Here is a 15374-nt window from a genome sequence, read left to right as displayed (position 1 = left end):
AGAATTCTTATAGCCGCCCCGATTCGGCAAGTTCTAGCAGCTAGTCACAATTAAGCCAAACCCAAGGCACAACCAAGACTTAGGTGGATCAGGCTCTGAACAGCCACACAGACAAGACGAACTTCTAACAGAGAAACAAGAATATTCATCAGCAAAAAGCCATTGCCACTGACAGCTGTGAACCAAGTTCTTGGTCCTTTGCTAGCGAGAGAAACATCAAACATGTATTGATGAATCGATCGCTCTCGTATGTACACCTGATACATCATCATCCATGCACACTCGAAGACTCGATTCTTCAGCTGCATCAGATCGGCGGCGCCTTCCTCGACGGGGCGCCGCCGGATTTGTGCGCCAGGAACAGCTTCTTGAGCAGCCTCAGCATCATGAGCAGGCCCATCCTTCGCCTCCGGACGACGGCGTGCTTCCGCGTCTCGCCGGCGCCTTCGTAGCCGTCGCCAGCGAACCAGGGCTCTTTCGTCGCCGCCCACGACGGCGTCCCCTTGGTCAGCGGGCACGGCTGCGCGGCCCGGGCGAGCTCCTCGTTGAAGTCCTCCCACAGCATATCCATCTTGTCCTCCACGGCGAACCTCGCCGAGCCGTGGTGTTGGCCGTCGTAGCCTCCCAGGTGGTGGTGGTCGTCGCTGCCGGGGGTTTGCTGCTCCACGGCCGAGAAGCTCCTCCGGTGATCGTGCTCGTGCACGGCCGTGTCCACAACGCCGCCGGGGACGACGAGCCACGGCGACGGGGAGGCGAAGTGAGGGGAGGGGACCTTCTTGGCGGCGTTGCAGTGCTCAAACGGGACGGTGGGGAATGTGAACTCTTCCATCGCTGCTGCTGGCCTGCTGCTACTCTCTCTCAAGCTCTGACTCTACAGAAGTTTGGGTGCAAAGATGTATAAGCGGAGAGGTCATGGAGGTTGCAACTTCTTTATCTACCACCTCTGGACGTTCCCAGAGATGGAAAGGATTAGAAACAGAGATGTAGGAAGACAGGGAGAGGAAGCGATATGGCTTGCTAATTGTCTGAAGTTGAAGTGATGGTTGGCAAGAGGGGTATTATAACATGGTGATGGAGGTTGGTAAGATGCTTGGCCGCTGAGGTTGCTGTGTCAAGTAATGCCAATCAGACAAGCACTAGGAGCAAAATTGAGGGCCCTAGCTGTTTGATGCTTAATGATTGCAAGGTCATTATATACAAACACAGCTAAAGTTCAGGAGCAAAAGAAATTAACTGGATGGGGCCTAAGAATGTTCAGACATAACTTTACTTAGCCTGAACATTAGCTGCAACTGCTGGTGCTGAGCAAATATTTGAAAATAACAAATAAAATTAGTGTGAGCTGCAACTGCCGGACTAACCAATCATTCGGGAATATATCTGGCCAGATTGCGCTTTCTTTGTGATATCCTCAACTGTGATGTTTATCAGCTGTTGTCGGAGGATTTGTCCGTCTTATCACTTGCAATTTCTTATTTGCAGAAGATGATGTTGGAACAGTGAGGAGCTGATTTGAATGGTTTTGGAGGGAGGAGAGGAAGAGCATAGAAGCTGGCAGGCAGTGCTTTTCAGCTAAAGGTCAGCGCTCGCCGCTCACTTTACTGGCAAAAGGGAAGTAAAGATGGCGGCAGTGGCCGCGTCAGCATCCGAGGTGGCACCAGTTTGAACGTTAGGAGGCAACACCTCCCTCTCTTCTTGTCTCTGAACGGAGTATGACGTAGACGACTCGTATATAAATCGTCATAATGCCAATATCAGGTAGTATCAGATTCACCATTGGTAAAACGAGGATTGATCACTGATCGATCTGATTTTGAAAAAGAAAAAAAGGCCACCCAGGAGAAGCAGGGAGAAACGAGGGATTTGCTTTTGCCCAACGACACGACCGGCGGCGCATCGGGGGTTTCGCCGCCCACCATCCCAGTCCCCGGCCGCCGGCTGGATACGGCGCCTTCGAAGCACTGCTCCCCCGCCAGCACGTCGGTTGCAGCTCTTCCGCCGTCCCCCACCCACGCTGCCGGATTTGCCTCTGGGACACCGGACACACGCAGCCTCTCGGCAACCTCACCGAGCGCGCGGCTTTGGCGGCAGCAGCGCGCCGCACTGGCCCACGTGGCTCGCAAGTCTCCGGCGACTCTACGGCTCCTTCCTCCAGCGCGGCCTTACGGTTCATCTTCTCGGAGCCGCCATAGCCGGCGGCCGGAGTTCCAGGTTGTTTTGCGTAAAACCCCCTCACCAGTTATCCAAAATTTATAAACCCCCTAAATCGGATCGCGATCCGATCTAGGGGCTTTTGTGAAAATATAGGGGATTGATATTTACATAAAACCCCCTAGAATCGCGATCCTATTTAGGGGGTTTGTGTAAATAGTTGGACCCAACTATTTGCAAAATGCCCCCTGTTATCTCCCCGCCATCTGAGTCTCTTCCCGTTCCTCTCCGGCGACGGCGACGGCGTTTCGAACGGATTTCCGCAACTCCTTCGGATCTCCTCAACCTCCTGCATGCCGGATCCCTCCCCTCACCCTTCCACCGCGTCCGATTCTGGCTCGCCTTCCCCTCCTAGGGCGGCACCTCACCTCGTCCCCGTCACCCTCCTACCGTGGGGAGCGCTTCGCCGGCTCCACTGGTCCTCTGGTCCCGCAACTCGTGGAGGAGATAGATGCCTCCACCCCAGTACCATCCTTCCCCTCCCGGCCGGCTTCCGTGTCGAGGTCGAGGTGCCCAGGCTGTCGTCTCCCCTGGCACCACGCGGAGCTCGGTGCCGTCCCCAGGCTCGATTGGTTGGGAAGCCTTGAGCCATCACAGGGCTCCGCGCGGAGGAGGCCGTCCGCACCGCGGTGGCGCAGCATTGGGGGGAGCGGGGCATGCGCGATGCTTTGCATGCGTTGCTGCTGTCAGTTGGGGATTACTCTGCATCGGCACCTGATAGATGGGGAGGCAGAGAATGATTTGGAGGCACTGCAGAACCAAGAGACGCGGTGCAGGAGAAGAAGAGAGTTTGCTCCATCCATGTCCTGACGAATTCTGCCGGAATTAGCTTATCCAATCGCACCTTGGCTCCATTGAGAATGGGGACGTAAAGCTTCCCTAGGTTTTCATCATCAACCCGGGAGCCGTGCTGTACGCCCTCGCCGTCGCCATCTCTTTTTTATAGCACAGTGCTTGATGTCTATGGCTTTGGTGTTGTGCTCCAGGAGCTCACAACCGGCAAGAGAATTTACCGTGTCAAGACGAAGGATTACCGGCAGGGTAATCTTTACCATGAATAATCAATGGCTGCCTCATAACTATGAATATCATCCACACCTCTGCAATTGAGAGTTCATGAAAGCAATGGAAGCTGTCTCCAATCACCAGAACATCTTTTTGAAGACCAGGTTCTGCACCTACTACGAGGCTGTAATGCCTAATGGTTCAACCTACTTCTGTAAAAAATGCTTAACTTGAGTGGCAAGATTTTCCAAATTGGGAGCCAGGAGAAGTTTGCTCGGGAAGTTGAGGTGCTATGTAAACTGACCAATTCCAATGTCATGGTTCCATTAGCCTACATCTTGACTGTAGATTCAGCCCACCTAATCTATGAGCGTGCATACAAGGGCACAGTGTCCGATTTACTCCATGTTGAAAAGTCAGATGTTATAGACTGGCCTTCACGATATAGCATTGCTTTGGGGGTGGCCCAAGGGCTGACATTTCTCCATGGGTGTACTCAGCCAGTTTTGCTTCTTGATCTGTCAACAAGGACCATCCACTTGAAGTCAACAAATGAGCCTCAGATTGGAGATATCGAGCTTTACAAAATTATTGACCCTTCCTGAAATACTGGAAGCTTTTCGACCATTGCTGGTACAGTTGGTTATATTCCACCAGGTAGGACGTACTATTGTGATTCACTTTTTAGTCCCTGAATTTTAACTTTAGGCTTAAACTGTTGAGAATTGAGTAGTTTTCTGCCATTCTTTCTCGATATCATTTTATCTCATGCTTTGAATATCTATGAACTTGATATATTCTTTTGTTACTCTTTAGTTCACCGCAGTAATGTCATGTGACTATTTTATTTGGCCATCTATTCATCCTGTGTCTCAAGAACAATTTTTTAATTTCATATCTGGTATTTGTAGCAAAATGATCCAGTAAGCTGCTTTACTTCCTGTTTGAGTGGCAACTGAGGTATTCAGTAGACCAGAATGTTGTCCAAGCTGAATGAGCTAGTGTTGTTTTTGAAGTTTAGAGAACACTTAGTTTCCTCTGTTCTTTTAACTTAATTACACATCTTTCCTTATGGCATTTTCCATTGCCAAAATAGAATGTATTTTCTACTTCTGGTCAGGATTATTAAGGATTAGGACTCAGATCGCTATGAAAAGGAACAAGATTTTAGGATTTATTTTCTGTTTAAGTTTGAAGAATTGGCTTAACTATTTCAAAAAACTGTGAGAGTAAATATATTATTCTAACCTTAAATTTTCCTGAATTATGGTTGCAGAGTATAAAAATGCATACACTATGAGGCTGCCAATGGCTGGCAATGTTTATAGCTTTGGAGTAATTTTACTGGAGCTGTTGACAGGGAACATCAGCCAGTGATGGCATTGAGTTAGCCAAGTGGGCACTCAAGTCTTTCAGGCAGACCTGATCAAAGGGAGCAGATCCTTGACACCAGGGTATCAGGAACTGCAATTGCTGTTCACAGTCAGATGTTGTCAGTCCTGAACATCGCATTCTCTTGCATTGCATTTTCTCCAGATTTTCGGCCAAAGGATGCGCAGCGTCTTTTTTTTTTTGAAACGGATAATAGAAAAAAAATTTGATGCGCAACGTCTTGGGGATGTTCTTCAATGCAAATTGAATCAGAAACAGCCTACGATCATGTCAGATATAAAATTGGGCGGAGTTTGATCTTCGCTTAGTTTATGGATGCCAGTAATATGTATACATGATGTTCTTGTATAGTTCCGTAGAATATAGAAGCCTAGTTCAGAGTAAATCGGAATATGCTTGACGAATCGAGTAATTAGTTATCTATCTAGGAGTGAGTCACAATGTGATTTCTGTGCCATAACGTTTCAGAGCTGGTTATGTTATAAGCAAAGCTTAAAAGGTCATGCTCATAGAAGTAGATGATCCATTGTTTTTCTTTTTGAAGTTAATCCATTGTTTTGCTCTGTACCTATAGACGACTAGTTCACAAAAGCTTGGCATTGGCCAGCGTCAGCATCCGAGGTGGCATCCTGACTGCTGACCCTTTTTGTTTGGTCACACCGCACCAGCAGCCGGAGGTCACTGTGACCGGCGGCGCATCGCGGGTTTCGCCGCCCGCGCACACCATCCCAGTCCTTAGAAGCACTGCGTCGCGGGCCAGCGCGTCGGTTGCAGCTCTTCCGCCGTCCTCAACCCACGCCGCCGGATCTGCCTCTGGGACACCGGAGTACCGGACACACGCGGCCTCTCTGCAACCACACCGAGCGCGCGGCGCTGCCGCTCCTCCACCGTGGATTTGGCTGGCGGCGGCAGCGCGCCGCACTGGTCCATGTGGCTCGCAAGTCTCTGGCGACTTAACGGCTCCTTCCTCCAGCGCGGCTAAACGGTTCATCTTCTCTCACTCAGCACCGGGGAAGACGATGGCTCGATGCCACCGCTGCCGCCTCAGGTTCTTTCGCTTCCTCCCTTCTTCTCGTTCGAGCGCCTAGCGCGGAGGCTCGGGATTATCTGTCCGGTGCCGCTTAAAGTGGAGGTCTGTGCTCTGAGGCGTGCTCGGAGCCGCCATGGCCGGCGGGCCGGAGCTGCCGGTTGTTTTGCGTAAAACCCCCTCACCGGTTGTCCAAAATTTACATCGCGATCCGATTTAGGGGTTTGTGTAAATAGTGGGCCCAACTATTTGCAAAAAGCCCCCTGTTTTCTCCCCGCCATCTGAGTCTCTTCCCGCTCCTCTCCGGCGACGGCGTTTCGAACGGACTTGCGCAACTCCTCCGGATCTCCCTCAACCCTCCTGCATGCCGGATGCCCCCCCCCCCCCCTCCAAAAAAAAAAATCCGCCGCGTCCGATTCTGGCTCGCCTTCCCCTCCTAGGGCGGCACCTCACCTCGTGCCCGTCGCCCTCCTACCGTGGAGCGCACGCTTCGCCGGCTCCACTGGTCCTCTAGTCCCGCAACTCGTGGAGGAGGAAGAGGCCTCCACCCCAGTACCGTCCCTCCCGCCCCGGACGGGCTTCCGCGTCGACTGCGCAGACCGTGAGGTGCCCAGGCTGTCGTCTCCACTAGCACCACGCGGCGCTTGGTGCCGTTCCCAGGCCCGATGGTGTCCGGCTCGCCGGAGGCGGAGTCTATGGCTCGACTGGTTGGGAAGCCTTCACGCGGCTCGGAGGAGGCCGTCCGCACCGCGGTGGCGCGGCATTGGGGGGAGTGGGACGTGCGCGACGCTTTGCAATGTGTTGCCGTCGGTTGGAGACTGCATCGGCAGTCGGCACCTGATGGATGGGGAGGGAGAGAATGATCTGTGGGCAATGCAGAACCTTAAGAGATTTGGTGCTGGAGAAGAAGAGGGTTTCATCCATCTATGCTCTGACGAATTGTGCGGGAATTCGCTATCTAGATGGGGGGAGGTAAGCTTCCTTTGTTTTCATCGTCAACCCGGGTGCCATGCTGTGCGCGCTCGCCGTCTCCACCCCAGGTAAGTACAAGCCAAGACCCGATGCTTATACAAGTCACTCTAGGTATATGCAGCGTTCATCACACGTTCTTCGATCAGATAGTCAGTAAAATGCATTTCGCTTTGTGTTACTCTCACTGTCACACATTAGAAGAAATAGCTGAAGCAGTACGCCAGTCAGTCAACTCTGGACCCGTCCAAATTACCCAAATGAGGGGTCGGAGGAGAACATCAGGAGAATTATTCTTTGAACTTTGACTGATAATGATATTTTGACTGTTTAGGTATAAAATAGAAGTTGCATGGTTAGATTTGCCAACAAAGGTATTTTGCAAAATAATGTATATTTCAAATGACTCTGTTAAATTCTTACAAAACAGAGTGACCATAAAAATTGACAGCCTTACCACATGCTCACTCTCTTTCAAGCACCCTGAAGAACAAAACCCAATGAAGCCAATGCCGAGCACCCTGCACGCCAGCTGAAGTATCCCAAAAAGTTTTTCCCCCTTTGTTGAGCTGTTGAAGATCAGTAGGAGTTAAGGGGGAGGGAAAGAGGCCAAGTGATCAAGTGACAAGTGGAGACCAAGACGCAAGAAGGTTCAATCAGATGACCATGGAAGGGGTGAGGAGGTATTGTCTCTGCGCCAGCCATGGTTTCTTCCTGCTCGTACTTCCCCCCAGCTTGTTCTTCTTTCACCATGCGCCCATGGCTGCCGCCGCCGATGCCCCGCCTCCCCTTCCACCGCAGAAGGCGCAGGACATCTTGATAAATCTCTCGAGCGTCGTGGGTACCAACAGGTGGAACTCCAGCACACCTGTATGCGACTGGACTGGAGTTACCTGCACGCGTTCTGGGTCCGGTTCTTCCTTGGCGGTAACCAACATCACTTTGTCCAACTACGGCATCTCCAACCGCTCCATCTTTGCCTCCATATGCCCTATTTACACCTTGCAGTCCCTTGACCTCTCAAGAAATTCCTTCACCGATTTGGGGGACCTATTATCCACCTCTTCTTGCCGCATGAAGGAAGGACTGCTGTCCCTTAATCTGAGCAGTAACAAGTTATCTCACAGGCTCAGTGATTTGTCGGGTTTTCCACAGTTGGAGGTTCTTGATTTGTCCTTTAATCTTTTTCCTAGTGAAAATTTGAGCGCATATTTGGGTTCTTTTCCCAGATTGAGGAGCTTGAATCTTAGCTCTAATAAATTGATTGGTGATATTCCTGTCAGTATGGCCGGCTCTTTGGCTGAGTTGGTGCTATCTGGTAATCAATTCAGTGGTTCAATTCCTCTAGCTTTGTTTAATTATGGAAATCTCTCGTTGCTGGATCTCAGCCAGAATGATCTGAATGGTGCTGTCCCAGATGAGTTCAAGAGTCTCCCCAAGCTACAGACTTTGCTCCTTTCAGGAAATAATTTGAGTGGCAAAATACCACCGAGTCTGAATGTGACAACACTGACTCGGTTTGCAGCTAACAAGAACTCCTTCTCTGGTTTGATCCCTACCTGGATTACCAAGAACGTCAGAATGTTGGATTTGAGTTATAACCATCTTAACGGGAGTATCCCACCAGATTTCCTCTCTCATCCTGGGTTGCAGAGCGTTGATCTTACCAGTAACATGCTTGAAGGGACTATTCCCAATAGCTTATCTCGAAGCCTCTTCCGGTTGAGGCTTGGTGGAAACAAGCTTGGTGGGAACATACCAAACTCCATTTGTGATGGCATGAGCTTGGCTTATCTTGAGTTGGATAACAATCAGTTGATGGGAAATATACCTTCAGAACTTGCTAAATGCAAAAAATTGTCTTTGTTAAATTTGGCTTCAAATCAGTTACAGGGTCCATTGCCTGATGGAATCAGTAGCCTTGAAGAGCTAGTGGTTCTGAAGCTTCAAAACAACTCTCTCAACGGACATATCCCGAATACATTTTCTGCAAGCCTGAGCACATTGAATCTTAGTCAGAATTCATTCACTGGACAGATACCAAGCAGAGTTTTCGAGCTGCAGAAGCTCTCCACCTTGGATTTGCATGGCAACAATATCGGCGGTGGCATTCCAATTTCAATCAGCTCATCTGTGTCTCTAATTGAGCTCAATCTGGGGTATAATGCTCTGACTGGTACCATCCCAACAATGGCTACCACTTTAAGAACTTCTCTTAATCTTAGTCACAACTATCTCAGTGGATCTATTCCTTCAAATCTTGGCTCTTTAATTGAATTAGAGATTCTTGATCTTTCATACAACAACCTGTCTGGTGAGGTGCCATCTTCACTGGGGAGCATGCAAAGCTTGACACAGCTGGTGCTTTCTTATAATCATCTTTCTGGGTCTGTTCCTAGATTCCGTCAAGATGTGGAAATCGATATAGAGGGGAATGCTGATCTTATAAATGGTAACGGAAACGATAATAGTATTTCTACTACTGGTAAGAAAAAACCGCACAATGCTGTCATCATCATCTTCACTATTGCCGGTGCTGTTTTTGGATTATGCATGCTCGCAGTTATTGTTACGATGTCATTGTCAAAGAGAATTTATCGTGCCGAAGGCGAAAGGCGATCTGCTGGGGAGGGTGTTTCTCAAATCATCAATGGCAGCCTCGTTATGGACAACCACCAAACCTCTGCAACTGAGTTCATGAAAGCAAAGCCAGATAACTGGCAGATCACACCTTTCCAAGCTCTGAACTTCGAGGTCGCAGATATACTCCAGGAACTAACGGAGGAGAACTTCATCGGCAGCGGCGGCTCAGGGCATGTGTACCGTGTCACGTACTCCAACCGGTACAACAGCAGCACCGGGGTGGTGGCCGTGAAACAGATACGCAGCGTTGGGTGGCTGGATGAGAAGCTGGAGCGTGAGTTTGAGTCCGAGGCGAGCATCCTATGCAACATCCGGCACAACAACATTGTCAAGCTGCTGTGCTGCCTCTCTAGCTCGGAGTCCAAGCTCCTTGTGTACGACTACATGGACAACGGCTGCCTGGACAAATGGCTCCATGGCAGCGTTGTCCGCTCAGGGCACTCTATGGCAAGGACACGGTCTGTGCAGCATGTGCCGTTGGACTGGCCGACGAGGCTCATAGTGGCTGTCGGGGCCGCGCAGGGGCTGTGCTACATGCACCACGACTGTTCACCACCCATTGTTCACCGGGATGTCAAGACAAGCAATATCCTACTGGACTCGGAATTCCGCGCTAAGGTTGCGGACTTCGGGCTGGCCAGGATGTTGGTGCGGGCAGGCGAGCCCAACACGATGTCTGCAGTGGCAGGATCTTTTGGCTACTTGGCTCCTGGTGAGGTTCTCCCTTTTCTTCCTTTTATGATTCAGCAAATGTCACACTCATTTTGTCGGATTCTGTACAGTAACTGGAGCAGTAGTTGCTGTGGATATCGCAGGAGTGCCGGACCTTATATTGCAATTTTCATGTTTATGTGCAGAGTATGCTTACACGAGGAAGGTGGATGAGAAGGTGGATGTCTATAGCTTTGGTGTGGTGCTCTTGGAGCTCACAACCGGCAGGAAGGCCAACGATGGCAGCCAGCTTGGTTGTCTGGCAGAATGGGCTCGGCACCACTACCAATCAGGGGCGAGCATCCAAGTTGTTATAGACAAGAGCATCAGATATGCAGGGTACCCTAGCGAGATTGAGACCGTGTTCAGGGTAGGCGTGCAATGTACCGGCATCTTGCCATCTTCACGTCCAGCCATGAAGGATGTGCTGCAGATTTTGCTCAAGTGCAGCGAGCAGACGCTCCGGAAAAGCAGAATGGAGTTTAGCATGGAGTACGAAGCAGCTCCATTCTTGCTGCCATAGCGGAGCAGCTGTCGGTAACAGATGTCCAACGGCAAAGGAAAGAAGTATCATTGAAGAGAAGAGTGCCTATTTCGTTTTCAGAACTTGATAGGAGTAGGACATACTTTTCAGTCGAGTTGCAGTAGTAGGCGTGCGTGAGTATTTTGGAGCCGTTCTTGTATCCTCTGTTTTTTCACGCTCACTCAACAGCTACAATCAGGGAAGTTATGATCTCAGAGTGAATTACTGGCTGGTGATTTAGTTTGAATTCCGATCGAGTACTATCCGTGTGTATACTGATTATAACAGTTCTTACATCAAATCATGATGTCGATGGAAGCAAAATTGATATTGAAACATTTTATCCGACTGTCAATCCACCACGGGCCCATGCATTGCCACGTGACACAAAAGTCTTTGCCTCGGAAACGATACCCCCCCCCCCCTACTAGTACATGTTTATCTTTTTTTGAAAAGGAACTAGTACATGTTTATCACAATCGGCATCGGCAGGCATCATCATCAGCAAAGAAGCTGCAATGAGAAAACCAGAACCATAACTGAGCTCTCGATTGATTATTTCATGGATAAGCATCTCTATTACAACAGAAAATGGCACATAAGCAGGGATCGAAGTTTGATCCAGTGGCACCTGAAGATTTTGGATAATAGCACACACATATATAAGGAAGATCAAGTTTTTCTAGTGGCATATATATAGAGAATTAACTAACCCTAATTGTACTGCCGGTCTGTGCCTGTGTTTCACCAGCTATGTTTATGTTTATTTGCAGCAATGCGAAATGTGTGTGTGTGGTATTGGAGACGGAGGTGTGCTCGTCGGCTGCCTCGACCCTGCACGCGCATGCAGATGCATCAGAAACGTAAACCCTACATGCATGCAAATCATCAGCTTACTAATTCTCACCTATAATGTTTAGCTCTAGCAGCTTGTGAACTGAAGAAAAAAGCAGGGGCCTTGGCGCTAGTACTTACCTGCTTGCGCAGGCTCAACATGCATGACGAGAATGGTGATGAGCACCGCGGCCAAGATCGCCAAGCGCAGAACCAGCAACGAGGGAGGCGCCTTCTTCATCATATATTTTTCTTCCCTTGTGTGCTGCTGCTCTCTATTATTTGTGCCTGCCTGCTGCTCTCAAGCTCGCCTCTTCAATTTGTACTGGCGAGCTTGCTCTCGGCTGCGTGCATAGCTGGACCGGTCCGGCGGCGGCGAAGGCAGCTGCATGCCGTCAACGATTCAGACGTTTCGTGCGGGAACCGCGTTAATTATTATTATTTGCGCATGCATGTGGTGTGGACCGTAGAGATGAGACGATGATAGGATGGACTGCGCGATTGGGTTGACCTGTTCGTTGATCCGATTTGCCTTGATATACTAATATAGCTTCTCTCTGTTCAATATATATATATATATATAAAAGTGGTTGAGAAGAAATGCAAGATTTCTAATTAAAGTAAATGAGCCAAACCGAGTGATGACTGCGTTGATTTGGTCTTGATGGTGATACCGATATTTATATTAGTGGTAACGGATGATGGTTCTGGTGCATTTTTCACAATTCAACTTAACTCTTATATATTTTTATCTTAAAATTGTATAAGATTAGAGTCCGATAATTTTAGCGCCAGACTCTTAGATTATCTAGACTAAAATTTAAGGCTAAGGCCCTTTACTACGGTAACTATGTGCAAGGCTGAAAAAATTGCTCGTGGCTCATTAGCTTGCTCGATTCGCAGCCGGCTCGGCTCAGCTAAGCTCGGCTCGGTCCAATTCTTAACGAGCTGAGCACAACTTTGTGCTCGTTAGTATGACGAGCAAGTTCGAGCCAGCTCGCGAGCCGAACGAGATACACGTACAATATGATTTCCACCTACATTACAGGTTGTCTAGAAGCCAAGACTCGATATTTTCTTTGTACCTTTGTGGTTGTCCAATGTCCATTGAATGGACCCATCAATTTATGTACCCGAGAGACCAAAACTTAGTATTTTGTAACCTCTTTGCTTGTGATAGGCTTATGGGGATATGTTATTGATGGAACATGTATGGTTGATGAATTATGAAAGTATCACATGTGGAATTATATATGGTCCTGAAAATATGGAAATGGAACCATAGGTTATCCTAATATTTATTTATTTGATCTATATGGATATATATCACCTGAAAGAGTATGTCAATATTTGGCTCACGAGCTGCCCGAGCCAGCTCGCGAGCTGGACCGAGCCGAGCCGGGCCAAACAGGCTTTTGTGCTCGTTAGGATAACAAGCTAGGCTAGACCAAGCCGAGCCGAGCAGGCTTTTATGCTCGTTAGGATAACGAGTTGGACCGGACCGAGCCGAGCTGGCTTGTTATCCAACCCTAGCTACGTACCGCATCTCTGTCTCAGTCCCTTTCCACTTCTTGCAGAGAGTTTCGATTCAATCAGAAAATTTTCAACTCAAATTCGAGTCTTTCAGCTAAAAAACTGAATCCTCTTACTTAGATGCTTTAAATTGAAAAGAAATTTTGGACCCATATAAGTACCGTCACTTATCTCTAAATCATAGTTTTACACAATCCGGTCCATGCATTGCTACATGAAACGAAGTCTTTGCCTCAGAAACCATGCGGACCATAGGCGGGCCGAGTATTGATGCATGAGTATTTAAGCTGAATACCTAAAATTTTTGGCAAAAAAATTATATACATAGAATATAACATGTATATATATTAAAAATAGAAAATAACATCACAAAATAGGCTTCCCAAACTCATATTATCTCTGGGCTCCAATAGCTCACTTCTCAATCTCATTTTGGATTAATTTATATGCTATAAATATATATTTTATGCTATCAAATTTTTTTCACCCTTAAAAGTTTTGAATACCGAGATCTCAAATTCTGGACCCGCCCCTGATCCGGACCCCTCCAAATTTTACAAAGAATACACCCTCGCCATGACGTTGCTTGCTGTACTAGGATTTCGGCACCGTGCATTGTACCTGGTGGAGAAGCTCAAATCAGAGTGCAGCACACTCAACACACTCCTGAATAATCTATAGTAGTAGCCTTTTGCTAACTGCTTGCTGGTAATCCGTTTGAAGAAGTGACAGCTTCACATCGAGACCCAAAAAAAACTCCAAGGATGGTCGCCTAATCCTTGAGAGCGTAGAGCCTACAGTTACACTTACAAAAGATGGCTTTTTCTCCGGCTCCTCTCCGTCAAACACGGCTTGTATGTCTCTCTCTGATGCAAAAGCAAAGGTGATTTGCAGCCTTGCTTTCGTCTTTGCTGTTGATTACTGCCCAGTTGGTACGGCCATCCTTCCAATTTTTTGGAGGCAGTGTCAGTCACGATATGATAACGTTGGACGCAGATCTGATGAACGGGCGACGAGCGGCGCAGCAAGCGGAGGGGATGAGGTCCTCGCTCGAGCGGGTTCGCGAGGATTCGCGAGCGCCCAAGTTAGCGGCTTAACGGGCGAGAGGCTCGCACCGGTCCGTATCGAACGGTCGAAATCGACAGCTGATTGGATTCAACGTAGAGGACTAACGGGCGACGTGGCGTGATGGATTCACCCGGTTTGAGCCCGGAATTCGTGTTTAGAGAAAATTCCCTACTTTTATTTTAATCTGAATAAATAAACTGAATGCAAATATTTTCATTTAATTTTATTTGGTGAGAGCGGAAACTCCAAAATTGTGGGGGCATCCATTTCTAGCATATGCAATTGGAATTGATCCAATCGCCGACGCTGACGCCGACGCCCCCGCCTCCCCCACCTCCGGCTCCAGCTCCGCCGCCGCCCTCCACCGTCGCCGCCGCTAATCACCTCCGACCGAGCTCCCTCACCCGGTCCCTAGCCCACCGGATGTCAAGCCGCCACTTCCGGCCGGCGGCGTCCCCCTATCGTCCGCCGCCAGGCTTCCCTACCCTCCTCTCCCCTCTTCTAAAACCGCCGGTGGCCAGCGGCGCCCCGGCAACCCCCCTCCTAAGATGGCGGCTATTAGCGCTGCAAGCTGGAGGAGAAAGAAGAACAGTCGCGCGGGCCCGCCTGCAGCGAATGTTCTCTCCTTCTGCGACTGCGCGCGCGATGAATAGACGTCGCCAAAATTGCTGCCAGATTTTTACTTGCAACGTTCTCTAGATTAGCCTATGATACCTATTGAACAAGGTTCACCACCATTAGCAAAGAAGCTGCACTGCAACCAGAACTATGAGGACCGAGCTACCGGAGCGTAGCTCGGTTGGTTGGCTTCCCAGGTGTGGAAGCCAACCCGCCCATGTTGGAGCGCGTGGTTGGACGTGGTGCCTCACATTCTCTCTCTTAAGTAACGGACCAGTGCTCCAGGCATCTTTAAAAAAACAGAACCATAACACACTTGACACTTTGGAGAAACCTGCAAACCCGTGTGGCCGTGTGAGAGAACGGTGAAGTCTCCGTTCAAAGTCTCCTCGTCAAGTGTGTGGACATGAGAAAATGACATCAACAGCTAGCATAGCCATATTCTCTCCCTTTCCCTCTCCTTTCCTTTTTTTAGTTGCAAATTCCCCAAAGACCGTAGCTTGTACTACGGTTGAGCCGTGGAACTCCTTAATTAGTACTAAACTCCAGTTTAAGAAATCCATAAACTCTTTTTTGCAGTGGTATGTGGCCAGTGCTCAATTTGACAATAATGCCCCTAGCTACATTTTCTTCTCCCTATCCTAGAATATTTTTCAGGTAAGCCAAAGCCACTCTAGGTCTCGGTCAAGCTTCTTTGGCATTTCCAACGCGTCACCATCTTCCTGGGTTCAGTGGGTTGGTCCAGGGTTCGCTTTGGACTAACCTTTTCCTTTCCTGCGTTTGTGTCAGCAATCCCGTTCACGTTTCCTACCTGGATCCAGTGATCACAGTTTTAGCTTA

General features: G+C 48.9%; 2 protein-coding genes and 1 long non-coding RNA gene across 3 annotated transcripts; 1 reads left to right on the top strand and 2 right to left on the bottom strand.

Annotated features, from left to right (window-relative positions):
* Positions 1-125: 125 nt before the first annotated feature.
* Positions 126-1065, bottom strand: LOC112887160. Its single transcript, XM_025953263.1, has one exon. It carries the CDS (start codon positions 827-829, stop codon positions 308-310), a length of 522 nt encoding a protein of 173 aa, XP_025809048.1. The 5' UTR covers positions 830-1065; the 3' UTR covers positions 126-307.
* A 5977-nt stretch (positions 1066-7042) lies between these two features.
* Positions 7043-10762, top strand: LOC112886913 (probable leucine-rich repeat receptor-like protein kinase At5g63930). Its single transcript, XM_025952938.1, has 2 exons — positions 7043-9959; positions 10105-10762. Exons 1-2 carry the CDS (start codon positions 7265-7267, stop codon positions 10479-10481), a joined length of 3072 nt encoding a protein of 1023 aa, XP_025808723.1. The 5' UTR covers positions 7043-7264; the 3' UTR covers positions 10482-10762.
* Positions 10763-11000: 238 nt separating this feature from the next.
* LOC112886920 lies at positions 11001-11665 on the bottom strand. Its single transcript, XR_003227458.1, has 2 exons — positions 11457-11665; positions 11001-11315 (listed from the first exon to the last, which is right to left on the bottom strand). It is a non-coding gene; the product is annotated as an uncharacterized LOC112886920 (long non-coding RNA).
* Between the last annotated feature and the right edge of the window lie 3709 nt (positions 11666-15374).

Source organism: Panicum hallii, chromosome 3 (assembly GCF_002211085.1).
Source record: "Panicum hallii strain FIL2 chromosome 3, PHallii_v3.1, whole genome shotgun sequence".
NCBI lineage: Eukaryota > Viridiplantae > Streptophyta > Magnoliopsida > Poales > Poaceae > Panicum > Panicum hallii.
Note: the sequence above shows the minus strand (reverse complement) of the source record. Positions and strands in the feature narration are given on the sequence as shown.